We start from the raw sequence: 17,112 nt of genomic DNA, 5'->3' as shown, positions 1-17,112 counted from the left end.
TCCACATCCAATTATCCACACTCTTATATGTAATAGTGTAGAGGTGTGCCGAAGGACCAACCAGTTGAGGTTTCTTGACTGACATCCACCTCGACCTAGTGCCCGATGTCCCAGTGTGATTCGAGGTTATTCTTTTTTCATCGGTCTTTTTTTCGATGCCATTTCTTGCTCTTTCTTCTCTTTCTTCATCAGGTCGTTTTGTCTGAGCAACGACACTGGGGATGAGGAGCCCAGAATAACCTTCTACGCCAGGAATCGAACCCGCGCCGTCTGCTTGGATGGCGCCCACGCTCACCACTACGCTATCATCTACCTATAGGCTACCCTATGTCACAGTTCCTTTTTGCATGTTAGTCTATATTCCAGGGTTGTAACCAAGTCACAAGGCTCCGAGTCACAAGTCAATCTCACTTTTATAGTTTTGACTCGAGTCAAGTCGAGTCATTTGCAATTCACCACCGAGTCAAGTCCGAGTCCAAGTCAGCGATCAGAGGGTCGAGTCCAAGTCATGATATCATGACTCAAGTCCAAGTCATTGTGTTGACAGCTCAGTTTACAGTTAAGTCTTGGTAAACCCACTTTTTATAACTCTGTTTGGTGATATCGAATAGTTCGAATTTATAATATACCAATTCTCCTCACTTTTAGCAGTTTCTGGTCGCATTTCAAGTACCAGTACCAACAGAAAAAATGCCAATAGTTGTTGGCTTCGGAATTACAATGAAATGTCGGTCTTGGCCGTCTGAGTCTCGAGTCAATGACTTGGTTCGAGTCATGCGCAATGACTCGAGTCCAAGTCGAGTCATTTCTGTACTCTGAGTAAATGACTCGAGTCAAGTCGAGTCATCATAAAATCGTGACTCGAGTCGAGTCATGACTCTAGTCATTACAACCCTGCTATATTCTTGCACTTTCCATTCTTTCTGACGGCGCTCCTTCAGCGGGTCTTTTGCTTGGCTTTTTTGTCGCCGTAAGAACAGCGACGCGGGGAAGAGGAGCCCAGAATAACCTCCGATGCGGTATCGAACCCGGGCCGCCTGAGCGGTAGGCGCTTATCGTCACATCATACATGCATTATATACCTACTGCTCTGATTTTGTCAGCACCATAGTGGCTTTGGTTGTGAAACATAGGTACCAAAATACATAAATCATATTTATATGTTGTTGTTGTTGGCGGCGGTATTCATGGTGTTTGTTGGCTACTATGGTCCTTTACACCAACCTAATTTTTTTCATTTTTATTTCGTGGATGCCGACTTGCTACACGGCCCATTTCTAGGCTTTTGTAATACACCGCTTACACCGAGGATCGGCAACCCCCGGCACGCGAGATGATTTTTCATGGCACGCCAAATGATTTCACGCAAGCGACATATTGAGACCAGGTTTTTCAAAATGTGAATCAGAAGTTTTCAAAATGTACAAAGCTCGTAGGCGATCCAAAATTATTTCGTAAATCAACATAAAGGGAAGATTTTACTTATCTTGAATTTTTTTCGCTCTGCGTGCGATTTATTAGAACCTAATGTCTTAATATTAATCTTTGAACCCCCAATAAATAAATATACATGTAGGCCTATATGGAAAATGTTTTCAAAAATATGCATAATGTACAGAAATGAGTCAACTGTGTTGGCAGTTATGAAAGAACGTCAACCAAATATCGTATGAAACCATTTGGATGCTTTAGTCTAGGAGTGTTCACTACGGGAACGCAACTATTACAAAAAAATTGTTCCCAGGTTCTAATTAATTTTTCCCTATTGCTTAGTACCAATAAGTGTCGAAAATCAACTTTATTTCATATAAACTCTTCTTTTGTGGTTTAGAGAATGAAATTCTAAAATCGCAATATTTTTGAGAAAAGATATCACGAATATGGCTAAAGAGCATCCAAGATGGATGTTGATCACTTTTAAATGTTAATGTAATCTGCAATATTTGCCATTTTGTAAATAGCCTACTTATGTTTGCAGGGTTGATTTTTGAGGTGTTGTACGATCAATATATATGGGAAGTAATTGGGGACATTAAAATGGTAGCGTTTTTGATGCAATGCAAGGGGGGCTCACCAAGTATCCTTGCCACCTTTGCCTTTGGGATAGTATAGGGCTACCACAGAATACTACAAAAAGCAAATATGGCCAAAACGAAACGAATTTGTTCTTGGAGAGAAAAAATAAAAGCAAACTCGGTTGATTAACCCAAACAAAGTGCTTATGCCTCCCCTTCACCTAATAGCCTACTTGGCCTTATAAAGCAATCATTTGTGAAAGAATGAGATAATGGTGATAAAGGAGATCAAGGCATTCCAGTTTCGCCAGAACTTGTTTCCTGAACTATCAGAAGCTAAAGTAAAAGCTGGTGTATTTATTGGGCCATGACACAAAAAGATTCTCAAGTCGAATGATTTTATCCAAATGCGTAATGTTGTTGAAAAGAAGGCTTGGGATAGCTTTGCAGATGTGACGAATGGGTTCTTGAGCAATAACAAGGAAGATAACTATGCAGAACTCGTTGCTAAATTGGTAAAGTTGTATGGAAACATGGGTTGCAGAATGCCGATGAAAGTACATATGCTTGATGCTCACTTGGACGAGTTTAAAGATAATATTGGAGCTTATTCAGAAAATCAACGGAAGCGATTCCATCAAGACATAAGAGATTTCGAAAGGAGATACCAAGGGTAATATAATGAAAGCAGGGTTACCATACATCCTCTTTTATTATGATTTGTCCTCTTTTTTGACTTTTTTGAAAGTGTCCTCGGAGGACGCCCAAATGTCCTCTTTTTTGAGATTTTGTCCTCTTTTTCGATAATTTTGGTTAAATATTGGGCAAAATTCGACTGAGATACAGTAAATCAGCACTAAAGTAGCACTTCGGCGGCTATTTTGGGGCTGAGCCGGAAAGTTGACTTTTTTTTTAGTCAACCGACCATGAAGTGCAAAAAATTTACCATTTTTTCAGGATTTTCCTCCGGTATTGCAAGTCTGAAAATTTTGAAAAATTGTCCTCTTTTCAGATTTCCAATATATGGTAACCCTTGATGGGAGATTATGTCTGGGCCTTGATGCGGGAAAGTGATGTGGAATACAAAACAAAATTCCGCATTTTGAACTGATTTTATACTTGAACTGTTTTAGCCTGAAATATTTACTTACTTTTAGATTTAACATTTAACGATGGTATTGATTTGGATACAGTTAATACATTAATGTGCAAATTTCCATGTACCAAATGCCTGTGCTTTGTGATTTGATTTAATAACAAAAATTTTAATTCGTTGCCTTTTATTATGCAAAGTCAGAATTAACCCTTTGCCAGACAGAAAAATAGCCAAAAGTTAGCTGCAATTTGCTTTGCGAAAATGCAATCGATAGCGTACGACTAACGCGTCAGAATATTTAGTAAATACATTGATATAATATTACTTATTCTTATTCGATGCCAAGCGGTTAAAAATGACGATTATTTCATCCGGTTTTTGCTCGGTGGTCTTTAGTCACCTTCATTGTATTCGCCGTTAACTAATGGGCTTTTTTGTAAAGACGCTGTAAGAACATAACCACGTAGGGGATGAGGAGCCCAGATACACCTCCCACACTTTCACACTCCGGAACGTGCTATTCCCGTGAATCGAAGTCTCCATCGGCGATGACTGTGAATTTACCACTAGCGTACCGCGCCTAAAAAACGGCGTCACCGGCGATGAGGCCGTGGAGTGATATTGGGGCTTGGCCGAAAGTGAAGGCCTTATTTTAGTCAACATCATTAGAATTTGGGTTGATGAATAAGGTTGATCACCTTTTCTGGTGTCTATTCTCAAATGCCAGAGCGCCACGAACTATTTTTTCCGTTTCTGATGTTACCACGAGGTTAAAAGGGGTGAGAACCACTGCCCTAGCTGTATTTCAGCTCAGCTGTACAATTAACATAATGGTTTAGTTTTGGTTATACTATCGAATGTTCTTTACGATTATTACAATGTTCCTTCCTACTGTCTACTAGTTGCTGATGATTATCCCTGACGACGAGTGTCAGCCGAAAATATCCCGGTTTATTTCGACATGAAAACATTATTCAATTGTCTATTGAAGTTAAAGAGCTTCTTAGAGGTACCGAACTTCAATATAAAATTGAATAGTATATTCATATTGAAATGAACCCGAATATTTTCGGCTGACACTCGTCAGGGGTAATCGACAGCAACTGTAGAGACTTGGAAAGAACATTGTAATGTACAATATACAATGTATATACAATGTTATTTCCAATTCTCTACTAGTTCCTGACGATTACCCCTGACGAGTGTCAGCCGAAAATATTCAGGTTCATTTTAATATGAATATACTAATCAATTGTATATTGAAGTTCTGCACCTCCAAAACGCTCATCAATTAGCATTTTCGATTTTTCTGAGTCTTGGACGAGATTTTCAGATTCGTATGGATTCTTGGGTGAGATTCTTCAGATTCTAATAGTCAAGCTGTCGGACGGATTCGGATTCTCAGAAATCAAGATCCACCCATCGCCGATTGACGTATATCTCAGTGGTCAGAGCATATGATGCGTATCGAAACCCGCCTTCAAGTCATTCGAGAGAGGCGGAGCTATCCCGACCAATTAAAATGCAGATTTTGAAGAGGATCGCGAAACTTCTCTCCGGGCAAAGGTAAAAATGCGGCACTCTCGAAGTTGTTTACCACAAGATCACGGCGACCTCGAAAATTATTTCGGCCTTAGTTCATTTACGTTGCTGTGCAGCATAATGGCGGCGGTTGTGTTTATCGCCCGTGGAATTTTAAAGTTAGATAATATGAGATTTGGTTGTACAAATGTTTTACGACATATAGAAAGGTGATTGAATGAGCGCCTGTCGCTGGCATTCGTGATCGTGTACTGACTAGTTGAGAATGTACACTACAAAAAAAAATTAGACAAGTTTGGTCTCAAATCGATTTTTTAGCAGAAAAAGTCTTAAAGACAAATTAGTCTTACCAAGTAATTTCTGTCTTAAAAGTAAGACCGGAATTGATCGAAAATAGTAGGGGTGCTTTGGGGGCATCCTTTTCAATGTTGGGGTCTGAGCGAAGGGGAAGCATGAGAGACCAGAATTTGCAGTGTTGGGATGATACTGTACTAAGGAGTTTACAAGATATTCACTAGATATAGTTATCAAGGTACATGCCACTTACTACTCACATGTACTATTCAGATCAATATATATATGGTTGTCTGAGTCGAAAATAGCATTTATGGTGAGTGGGTGGTAAAATGAGACCAAATCATCCTCATTTCTTAAATTTGAGACCAAATTTGTCTAATTTTGAGACCAAATTTGTCAAATTTTTTTTTGTAGTGTAGCAGAGTTCGAGGTATACTATATTGTTTTTATGCAAATGCGACATAGTTACGCGGTTGATAAGTAAAGGGCTGCCCGGTTCTAGACTAGAAAACGGTAGCCTATATTGTGCTGATGAATAGGTAAACGCAGGGACAAAAAAGACTGGATACTTACCGTACCTCATCATTTTATTACTATTAGCCTACTACTGCGTGTACAATCCGTGTTATTTTTTTGCAGAAGCAAAAACGCGAAGACATTCGATTAGAATTTATTGTGTATTACTCATACCCAAGACGCAGTTGGAAATTTTGGTTGTCATGGCTCCTACAGAACTTGCGAGTAAACCAAAAAGCATTGATCGAAGGTTAGCGTTGTTTGGAAAGTTATTTGTAAGTTCGATTTCTAATTAATACATTGATTTATAGTGCAAGAAGAAGAGAAAAGAGCCGTGATGCTGCTAGATGTCGACGTCAACAAGAATCAGACACATTCAATGAAATATGCAATGCAATGCCTGTTCCGTCCAAAGTATTGGCACAAATGGATAGGTAAGTTCACAAAATGAGAGTTTTAGTGACTGTTGTAATGGAATTTTCTATTCAAGGTCAATGGTTATGCGGTTGATGATAAGCTACATGAAATTTCGTAAACTGATGAGCATGGACGAAGCAATCAACGTCAAAGGTCTGTACAGTAAAATTTTGTGCAGTACCTACATGTAGCAAATATTACTATGAAATAAACAAATTTGACCTAACCTAGCTGAATGAAAAGAGACTGTTGAGTTGCAATAGTTAGCTGATAGTGTGAAATAGAGCGTGGTCCAATACAATTTTCATTCCATTTTACTTTCAAAGCTTTAGAATAGGCCACTACATTTAATGCTTAGTACTTAGTAGTACTTAACCTACTAGGCAGAATAGTTCTAACTAGAGCCCCACCGATTATATTGGTTCACTGATATTATCGAGTTGATATAATACTTTAAAAGAAATATCGGCCATTCGAGGTAAAAAATATTGGAGATTTCATGACAACACAACATATAGCACAAGCAGTATGAAGTCCTATAATAGGTGACTGCTGATTGGCAGTATTGGTATATATTATATAGCTTATGGGTGTACAGATGCAGCCTTTCTAGTTTATTTCATGTCCAAGCATAGCTAGGGATGTAAAGCTGCTCAAATAAATTCTCCCAAGCTTTGATAATGCTCATTGATGTAGATGCCATGTCTTTGAATTTCGGCTGTACATATCAGGGTTATCAGTAAAGGTGCTAGTTATCGGTTATCTTCTCGAAAATCCGATATCGATTGAACTACATTGGCAGTATGCTGCATATGGCTGCATTGACAACTGTATTGGCCTACATTGCAGTAGGCCTGCATGGCAACGGCCCCATGCCTGAACCATGTGTGGTATCTCCCCTTGATGTTGACTAACTCTGTGTCTATCAAATGATGAACTGGTTGAAATTTGGAACCCGTCTGAATCTGTGCAGGACTCTAATGGCTAGTCATCCCTTGTGATCAGTGGGATATAATATCTCATTAGTTGCATATTATATCAGAGATTTCCAATCTTAGATACTTATTGTAACATGGAATGATAAGGAAAGGTCTAGAACTCCAATAGGCAAACATTATGGTCAAAATTGCTGAAGCATTTTTTCCATTACGCTACTGATTTATGCCGGACACAAAATGAGCTTGCGGTACGGTATGCCATATGAAAGCATTTGAGATGTAACTCATTGTCAGAAGATGATAGGCTGCTGATGGTATGACTGCATTATGATTAATTTACACTTAACTTATAGTAAAGCGAATCATAATATACACAAGATGATTTTGCCGGTGCAATGTTCATGCTAGCAACCATTTTCTTGACATTATATATCCTATTCCAGACTGTAAAGCGAATAGTTCAGCTGATGAAGCAGCATTTGACAAAGAATATGTTGATGCCCTCAATGGATTTATATTGGTGCTATCGCATGATTGTGATATTCTGTTCGTATCAGAAAACGTGAAGCAGTACATCGGCATCGGTAGTGTAAGTATGGAGAGTTGTTGTTTGTACTTTCTGTAATTTACTGGAATTTCATGTTAACAGTTGGAATTGATGGGTCAGAATCTATTCGGCTACGCGCATGACGGTGATCACTTGGAGATAACGAATTGTATGAAGGAATCTGGAGGTAGGTTTGTCTGGACATGTCTTATTGGAATTTTTTATGACGTAGAATATGAAATTCAAAATTTTTCAAGTGCACTTGATTCCTTCCGATACTCTTAATATGCCTGCGGGCTGTTTTATTGTAATTTTATAAGCCTAATTCTGGTACTTCGATTGTGCGTTAATGGGCAATTACGATCTGTTACATAAACTTGATTTCGTGGGATTTTGTGTTTTATCCGCACCAAAATGTATTCTCTATACATATTTCTGTCATGTTTCACTGGTTCGGTAAAGGGATTTTTATGTAAAACATGGAATAAACATATATTTATCTGTAACATGTGATTGACGTTTAAGCTGATCAAATTAGTATCCGACTGATGTGATTCCGAATTGAGTATTAAACTTCTAGTATTCTAGTATCATTTATTATGACATCATACACAGTAAAATGAATTTCAAGTTGAAATTTGTATCTCTTACACAAACAGAAGAAAAATAATACCGTGTACATATCAAAATAAAACTTCATATTTGTTAGCAATGCTATAGCATTTCGTTTCAATATCGCAACATAAACAGGTCATTTCTATGAACATGGCATTATCCTACATGTTCTCGATACTGAGATAAGTCAATCGAGGTTTCAGGGCTACCGTACCATGGGGGAAGATAGTGTTGAGACGATAATTCTCGTTTGTGAAATCTTTGTAATTAGGGGCCTGGTATTCGAAAAATCCAACTCTTACTGCATGACTCAAATCATTGCAATCAATACTCGTCTCAGATTTGAGTACTGGAATGAGTTGAATCATTGTGAATAGCCTAATAACAATGCTCTTGTTGAACAATGAACATGCATCGGCACTTTGCAACTACTAATAATATGTTACAGAGGACAGCAATGTCCAATCATTTTTCATGCGAATGAAGAGCACATTGACATCAGCCGGCAAAAATATCAATCTGAAATCTGCATTTTATAAAGTGAGCATTACGTGCTGGATCTTGTGACATGCATCTTTGCTTATTTATCGTATTATTTTGTTATTTTGCAGGTTCTGAAATGTGATGGCATTGTCCAAAAATTGGAGTGTAAGAGTTTTGTCAGCAACGTTATGTTATGTTTTCAGTACTCATTTTTTTTGCATTTGCAGCCGACGATCAGCGTTATATGATTGCGTATTGCGAACCAATTCCTCATCCGACCAACATTGAAATGGTATTGGACTGCAACACGTTCTTGAGCCAACATAGCCTGAACATGCACTTCACTTACTGCGATGATGACAGGTACGTCCTCGTATTCTTATTTTGAGCCAACTGTATTTACGTTTATTTTGTGCTATATTCTGCAGAGTCCAGGAGCTTCTCAAATATCGTGACGAAGATATGATTGGCCAATCATATTTCGACTTCTGCCACACCGAAGATATCAAAGATCTCGAAGACTCCTATAAAAAATGTAAGTTTCCTTTCAAGTATATTCCTAGCTATAATCATGGCAATCAATCAAATCATATTTTAGCTTTCAACAGCATGGCAATTACATCTGTGGTTTAACCACTTAACTGTAGCACGTGAATATCGCTTTCCACGCGACAGAGGTCTTTGTGTACAGAACCATTGCTGAATTTAGAGTTATAAGTAGCGTGCTGTACATCTGTAACGTTCAGGTATTCCTTGTGCTAGGTCAGTCGCGATGGGCGTTTATTAGGAGAGAGCGTCTGTAATTTCTCTCGAATTTTGTGGCCTGCCTCCATAACTAGGTCGACGGCAGTCACGTACGCTCTACTTTTGTACCTCAATCACGCTGCTCTGCAATGTGTTTTGCGATCAGAGATTATCTGTTATCTAATATCTCGTTCAGTGTATCGCCTGGGGCAAATCACGACCAATCGGTACCGCATGCTGGTTAAGTCTGGTGGATATGTGTGGGTCGTGTCGCAAGCGACTGTTATCAACAATCCAAGAAATCAGCAACCGTCTTATATAGTTTGCGTACATTATGTGATCAGGTATGTACACAACACGAACATGCTTTTATCACGAGTATTTTCCGTGATGTTTTTTCATTCCACATTTTTATGCACTTCATATCGACCAGTAGAGATAAAGAATCCTTGAAAATTCCTACCTTATGGGCTAATAATATCACGAGATCAGTGATGTGATTAATGGTAACCTGTAATATCTGTAGAACATCCTGCTTTTCTCCCTTTAGCAAGTCAAGGTCGACGACTCTTTGGCAACCAAGCGTTGTATGAGTTGGATTTTCGGTTTTTAACCACACTATGTGTATTGATGTATCTAACGGAAATACCCAATTGACAAGCGCTAACGTAAAACGAAACGGCCACAGTTTCAAAGAACGGAAATAGCTAGATGTACATTGAACACGGTCAATCAGTTTCCACGAAAAGGTGATAAACAAAACGTCTATGGAAGTTGCAAACTTGAAGCAGTTCCGCGTAGTAATCGGATAGCTGTTGCACTGGAATAATAGATAGGAATTTGCTGACACACATCGCCTTTGTGTATCCATTTTGGTGTCAATCTTGTTAAGTCTGTTGTCGACTTTTCCCCCACTACAAGATGTTACTGTCATTGAATATTGAATGTGAAATTGAATAAGTCGATCAAGTGATAAATATGCTTGTTATGGTGCTCGCATGTATCAATATTTAATGTGTACAGACTTACAGACTTGCTATTATGGGCAGCGCAGCCCGGGGACATATCAGCCAATCTTTCCCCGTAGCTTTAATCTGGTGATCTCGTCAGCGAGACGTTTCTCTTGTAATTGTTTTTTGTGCGATATTATATACTTGGCTTCTGTAACGCTTTCCGAGAAACGATGATTGATTCCTTGCTTATCATCTCTAAAGCGGTGTGACGGAAGAGAATTGCATTTTGTCGTTACCACAAATGAAGTGCGCGGAGGAAATCGTAGTTATGCCGAAATTGGAAGAGGTTATCAACAGCCAGGTAATTTCTACTTGCGGTTCGTGGCAACGGCGTTGAACCTGTATGAACCTATTTTTTTTTACAGCTCGAAGTTGTGGATTGCGACGATCAATGCTTCGACAGCACGGAATCCATTTTCTGCGACAGCACAGATTCCATCTTTGTGCTGCCGCGAGATGACAGTCAGATTATAGGTATTTTCATGGCGTCGATATCGTTGTTATGCGGATTAGTTTTACACTGTGACCAATCTCTACAGATTCGACGAACAGCATTTTCCAACCGACGGAAGAGGCATTGAAAGACATGGCCAAAAACGCTCCTTCTATCGGCGACGAGATCGAGTTCAAGGATTTTAATTTCACTGATTCCGTTCTTATAGGTAAGTTTAATTAGTGTCCGACCCGGTGCCACGTGGCGGCATTCAAGTAACTGCCGTCGGCCCTTTTTGGATTGTTTGCCTCATTATTCTAATTTCTTGATGCCAGTGATGTCATATTCAGTGATACGACCGTCGATGTACAATGTTCTTTTAAAACCTCACTAGTCCCTGGGCGAGTGTCAGCCGAAAACATTCGGGTCTTAGCATGAATATATTATTCAATTTTATGTTGAAGTTCCCTACCACAGAGATTCTCTTGAAACCTGTTTGCTTTCAGATGAAGAAATGTGTCGAAACGCTCCGTCTATCGGGGACCCGCTGTGCGATTTCGGATTTACTGCGTCACCCGGTAAGTTTTCTTGTCGCTGTTTCCTGTACTTTCGCGACGATGAAACAACTATTTTTCTCCTGTTTATGAACGCGCAATGTTATTTTGCGCATGAAAAACAATAATTTTTGTTCCTTCCAGTTTTTTGTTTATCACGTGAACCTCCTAAGTTCACCTTGTTTACATGTTGTATTATTTGTGTATCTTGGTTGTGTTTCGGCACATCCGCCGACCTCAGCAGAAGTGGCCTTTGTGCTCTCTTTGTGTCTGATTTGCCGTCACGACGCCAGCGTGCGACTTGTTTCTAGGTACTGATGTGCCGTGATACTCAGAATTAGTGATAGTAATGAGTCATCGTCGCCTTGAAAAATTCCGGACTTCGTTAGCCTAAAAACCTCGATTTGGCTAAAAACAGCCTCGTTTTTTTCCACAGACTCTTGCCAAGCATATATCAAGAAGCAATTCACAAAACCAATGGTCGGAAGCAATCCAGCTCTGGGATTTTCCGACGGCTTAACGATCGAAGATATCTTCTCAGGAGAAGATGGCGGCCTTGGCAAAGTACGTCGTTAACACTTTCCCATGTTGGGTGTTCGGCTGTAACAAATCGTTAATTTACTCACAGCTACACACAAAAAGCAGCGGCAGCGCAGAGAGAGACCGTAATAACAACTCAGTATCACCCTCGTTTGAATTAGCCAGGGCGGAGGACCCTGGTGGGGCATCGTCGATAGGAATGAAGCGCAAGTTACCAAAGGATCTGCAGATCATCGCAATTCCGAAAACACAATATCAGAGACACGTTCAGCCCGCATACAGCTGTCAAAATAAATGCGGGACATACGACGGTAGTCTGTCAGAAGAGGAGACGATAGCCGGCTTTTCTAATTCGCCGGTAAAGAGACAGAAACGTCAGCTCGATACTCGATCGGGATACGTGGAAGACTCTTGGAAGGATCGAGGTAATTTGTGTGACGGGGATTAATGCCATTTTCAAGCTAAAATTTGGGATTCCGATTTGCACCCTTGAAGTGGCGAACGCACCGATTCATCGATACTATGTTACGATACTTGATTGATGGTCTAGTACTGGAACTCTAAACTGTAGATGAGGGTGTGCATCTAGAAAATGGTAAAGACTGTTAACCCAATTAACTCGGCCGGGCAGAATTTAATAAGTATTAAACTGAATATCAAGTAAAAGCCCTTCATTCTGCTGCTTTTGGAATTATGGGATCTTGGGCTTGTTGAAAATATTCAACGTATGCAATCAGATCACGTGTGTTGAGATATCCCTGTGGGAAAAAGCTGCTTAAAGACTTTTGTCCAAAAAGTACAATTTTTTCGAGTCTTCCTTGTCACAACCCCCTCCGGTAGTAGGCGCTAGGATGTGGTAATCAGGGGGGAAACGTGATGACAGAAATTGTATCCTTTTCATTAAAATTTGATCCGTAGATTACCGGGTTCCTGGGTCGAAAATGGCGCTCGGAAATGTTTATGACCTAATTAGAGTCTCGGCACTTCCGATTTGAAGCTAAAACCGTTGCTGCCGCTTCCAGTGTTGTAAGAATTGAAAATATTTTGGCTTGGTTCCTCTAAGACACATTTCCAACATATAAACTGAGTCTGAGGGGATATCCGGGCGAGTGAGAACTTATTATTTCCTTCATAGAAATGTACAAACATTAGAGTTATACTACATGGCCTATATCCCTGATGGTAAAATGCTATGGAGTCCGAATGACCTCTGAAATATGTTGCCAGCGATCTGGTATTTTCTGCAACACCAACTGTGGATATCAGATTTCTGAATCCAAAATTTTTTGCCACCTTATATAGTCGCTTGTGATGACTTCCAAATTGAAGAAGAACCATTACACCGTTACCATTGCTTCCCATAGCAGCCATAACGGAAAAAAATTGTTTGGAATGACGAATTTGTGACACATTATTAGTTAGATCCTGTAAGACCCAATTCCAACCTGAAAAATCGGTTTGGGAGCGTTATTGTAGCGTACTGCAGCTTTTCCTCATGTCGTGCTCAGAGGTGGTCACTATATATTTTTTATGAGTACTCGAGTAGGTTTTGTTTTCAAATTACTTAGCCTTCTACTTAACAGTCGAGCTTTTAGGCAAAAAATTGGTCCAGAATAATTGCGTTTTTATTACTTATAAATGGCTCCTACTCGTACTTGAGGAAAAATTTACGGCTTTATTTCTACTTCTAATTGGCTACCAACCATGACTATAATTATAACTCGAAGACTATTCGGGATGAAAGCAATCCCCATGTTCTGTACCATAACCATCTATTTAAATGACTACTTTTACCGACTACGCAGACATCTGTTTGTTGGCGGCAGATTTTTCTAGCAAATAATGAAAATTCGCACAATGCTGCCGGCGGCGATAGCATGCCGCGCTTTCAGGCCGCGTTGTCCGATAACGAAACTGAAAGTCGCGCAAACACGATCTTGCAGTATTGCTCACACATGGCGACTGCAATTTTTGTTTACATCTTCAGACAATGCCGACGGAGGCAAACAAAATTTCCTCGGACTGTTCTCAAGCGACGGAGGTGCGTTTCTGTCTCGTTCGAAACACGAGAACAACTCGTGGCTGCCGATACTCACGCTGCACGATTGCGAGATCAACGCACCCGTGGAAGAAGGCATATCCGCTCTCGAGTGGATGACTCTGTCCGACGCGTTGGCATCGGCGTAGAACACGCGATAGCGGGACTCAATCGCGAAAATTGTGTTTTGTCTGAACGAAATTCCCAGAGTTTTACGTTTCGAGCACTTCTTTGTTAGTCGTCCGTCAATCGACGCCGGGACTTGAACGTTTTCGCTTTTGTACAAATTCTCAATCGTTGCCATTTGTCAAGGTGCGCGATTACTGTCGAACCATGGTGTCAAACATGCGTCGCATTCCGCGTTAGGCTGGCCTGATGACTGGTCGCCGTGCTGCGCGGCGTGCTACAGTGGCGAGAGGGCGGTGTGGCTATTGCCAAGGTTGCCGTCGATGGCTTCAAAAATACATTGACCGCGAAATGTGGGAATCTGATCATCACGGTCTAATCGTCTGGTCTAGTCGAAACCATCGTCACGGCTCGTTATCTGTTAATTATGGTGTACTTGTAGCTGTTGTGACGTGCCGTGAGCACTGAAAACAAGGAACCAGTCAAAATTAAGGACCTAATAAGACATTACCCTTCAAAATATGGACAATTGAAAACCATGGCTGTAGCAGAGAAAAGTTATATTGAATTTTCCTAATTTGAGGGGTCGTTTGTGTGCTCGAACGCATCGATGTAAGGTCATGATTGGTGTGCAGTGCACGGCTATTGTTCAGCCCCGGCCAAGCTTGCAAGTGCATTTCCCAATATGCAGGGATATGTGTCGGATGTCTGCGAATTTTATTGGTAGATTCCGAAAGCATACATTTGAACACCCGCCCGCTTGGTTCGAAGTCGCTCGCCAGTCGCCTGAATCGAGCGCTGTCTCTGTATATAGTGAACCCGACCGTGTCGCTTCTGTTCTTCTTTGTTTACCTTTTGTTTTAAAGACTATACACCACACAGTGCGTGTTGCCTCTTTCAGTTCTGTCGCACTTAATTTCCTATGAGATATCACCGACGTGAAACGAAGTTGTAAACTCGTGTGTTTTGAACTTGTTGAAAGTGCCATTGTGATATATTCGCGTTGTCAGTAATTTCGTGGCGTAAATTTCTGCTCGATTGAATGTTTGGCTTTGTTCGGCAAACGCGGACGATGAGGGTGTCAAATATTTTGGGCGTTTGAGAAGTCATGTTTCGCGCACTGCCTCGTACCTTACAAAATATTCCGAATTTCTTTGCTTGAAAAATACAGAAATATATATTGAAATATTTGTAAAAGAAGACTGCAATTCTTCGAACGTTAGTCACTGGGAAAGTTAGAGGTACCAAAGCCGGCTTTAAGTTCAAATTTTGGAATTGTGTATTCTGGACTTCATATGTACCCACTAAGTCAGGGGTCGAAAACCCTCGACGTATCATAGACATGTTTTTGCAAGAAGTGAAACAGAAGATTTTAAAATGTGCGAAGATCGCCGGCGACCCAAAATTCGTAAATCAACATAAACTAGAGTCTTTTGAGGCATATTTTATTTATCTCGGAGATGCGATTTATTGGAGCCTGATTTCTTGATTGTAGTGTCGAAACCCCCAATAAATATATATATAAATCGTTTTTTTTTTAAATATGCGTACTTTACAGAAATGAGTCATACCATTACCAATTATGAAAGAACGGCAACTTAATATCGGTATGAGAACGTTTGGATGCTTTAGTCTAGGAGTGTGCACCGTGGGAGCATAGAAGACACGACCTAGGTAGACATAACGTTTCTGACAACATGCGACAAATGATTGGCGGCGATGAAATCTTGAAATAAAATAACCGCCGCACGTTGGCCAAGATGTTCGACATTGATACGTCCAGTGTTCACTGTCCAGACGCCGAATAGTCCAGCGCCCGCAGTTTGAGCCGCACGTATCAAATGAGACCCGTCGAGGAAAATAATGAGCTCCGTGGGCCGTGTGTGAGCCCCGAAATGCGAATTTCGAATCGTGTTCGTCTCACGAAAAGAGATGCTCTTTTCGTTTCGTGTGGTAGCCTACGTTTAAGCGATTCCAATATATCTGGAGCAACGACAACCTTTACCGCGACCTTTGGAGCTTTGCAGACAAATATTGTGTCTGGCCAAATTAATGTGACATCAAACCGACTTGTTGGACACATTTTTCATCATCAGGCCATATCATCGAAACAACATTGATTAGCCTGTAACTTATTGGATATGGCACCGAACGCAGTGGACTTGGAAACGACCTAAGCAAACACAGAAGATTTATCATTCCGCGTCTAAAAATAAATGATGCAAATATTACAAGCGATAGGTCTCTAGTAAGGTAGCGACCCAAATTTACACCCTTCGCGACCAGTACTTTAAGAATCAGCTGGGGATGAGCGGTTGGTGGATTCCTTGCTTGAAACTCTAAATATGATAAAATTAAAAATGTTTGGCAAGCAATTTGGTAATATTTTGACAATTTTTGACATTTTGGCACGCTGCATACAAAAGGAATTGCCGAGCCCTGCACTAATTCACGAGGGATCTGGATTTGTAACGTCGCTACATTATCGAAAGAAATTTGCACCACAAAATTTACTCCTGGCTACGCCTATGCGGGTTGCTGTGGCGGTGTCAAATGGCATAGACGAGAGCTTATTACTTCGTCAAAAGAACTATTACGGTGACAGACCGACAGAGCGGTGATTCTTTAACTATGTGACGCTACAGATTCGCGGATATACCGTGAATATATTAGGAGTAATGGAAACAATATGGGGTATTTACAACCTAAAAAACTAGCTCAGTGGTTCTTAACCAGTTTTCCACGGAACACAATGGGTTTCACGAGCTCCGTGTAGATCTGGACAAGACATATACACTCAAAATGGTACATATGGTTTGTGATGATGATAATGATATGCCCGATCTCTAGTTTAATTGTGGATGTTGTGGTGGTATGACAAGTGCAGTGGCTTATGCAGGCTGTTGTTCTTGTTTGTGGTATTCTTCATGGTGTTTGTCGACTACTATATAGTCATATCTAGGGATGGCTTGTACCTCTGAAAGGTACTGTGTGAACGCGAACGTGAACCTCATGACGTCACGTGACGTCATATTGCTAATTCCATATCTAGGGATTTATTAATGTACACCAGGGGCGGGCAACATACGGCCCGCGGGCCGGATCAGGCCCGCGAAGGGATTTTGTCCGGCCCGCGGACAGTTTTCCGTCTTACATTATAATGTGGCCCGCCGCCCCAGTCTGCCGAGATTCCCCACT

At 40.6% G+C, this 17,112-nt stretch overlaps 1 protein-coding gene across 1 annotated transcript; it reads left to right on the top strand.

The window, feature by feature from the left end:
* The first annotated feature begins 5,589 nt into the window (after positions 1-5,589).
* LOC145450671 (hypoxia-inducible factor 1-alpha-like) lies at positions 5,590-15,114 on the top strand. Its single transcript, XM_080329179.1, has 17 exons — positions 5,590-5,716; positions 5,778-5,900; positions 5,957-6,036; positions 7,265-7,410; positions 7,471-7,555; positions 8,432-8,523; positions 8,595-8,631; positions 8,694-8,829; positions 8,895-9,001; positions 9,407-9,554; positions 10,425-10,524; positions 10,589-10,697; positions 10,763-10,885; positions 11,163-11,234; positions 11,647-11,774; positions 11,839-12,175; positions 13,738-15,114. Exons 1-17 carry the CDS (start codon positions 5,670-5,672, stop codon positions 13,935-13,937), a joined length of 2,070 nt encoding a protein of 689 aa, XP_080185305.1. The 5' UTR covers positions 5,590-5,669; the 3' UTR covers positions 13,938-15,114.
* Positions 15,115-17,112: the final 1,998 nt, after the last annotated feature.

Source organism: Botryllus schlosseri, chromosome 11 (genome assembly GCF_051294905.1).
Source record: "Botryllus schlosseri isolate E-star chromosome 11, Bs_hap1, whole genome shotgun sequence".
Classification (NCBI taxonomy): domain Eukaryota; kingdom Metazoa; phylum Chordata; class Ascidiacea; order Stolidobranchia; family Styelidae; genus Botryllus; species Botryllus schlosseri.
This window is presented reverse-complemented; position numbering and strand designations above follow the sequence as displayed.

What these genes read in the sequence shown, in the direction of transcription:
- LOC145450671 (XM_080329179.1), top strand. Translation starts at nt 5,670, where the DNA reads ATGGCTCCTACAGAACTTGCGAGTAAACCAAAAAGCATTGATCGAAG. An exon ending in GTATTGGCACAAATGGATAG is followed by an intron (nt 5,901 to 5,956) that starts GTAAGTTCACAA and finishes TTTCTATTCAAG; the next exon opens with GTCAATGGTTATGCGGTTGA. An exon ending in AGATGACAGTCAGATTATAG is followed by an intron (nt 10,698 to 10,762) that starts GTATTTTCATGG and finishes CAATCTCTACAG; the next exon opens with ATTCGACGAACAGCATTTTC.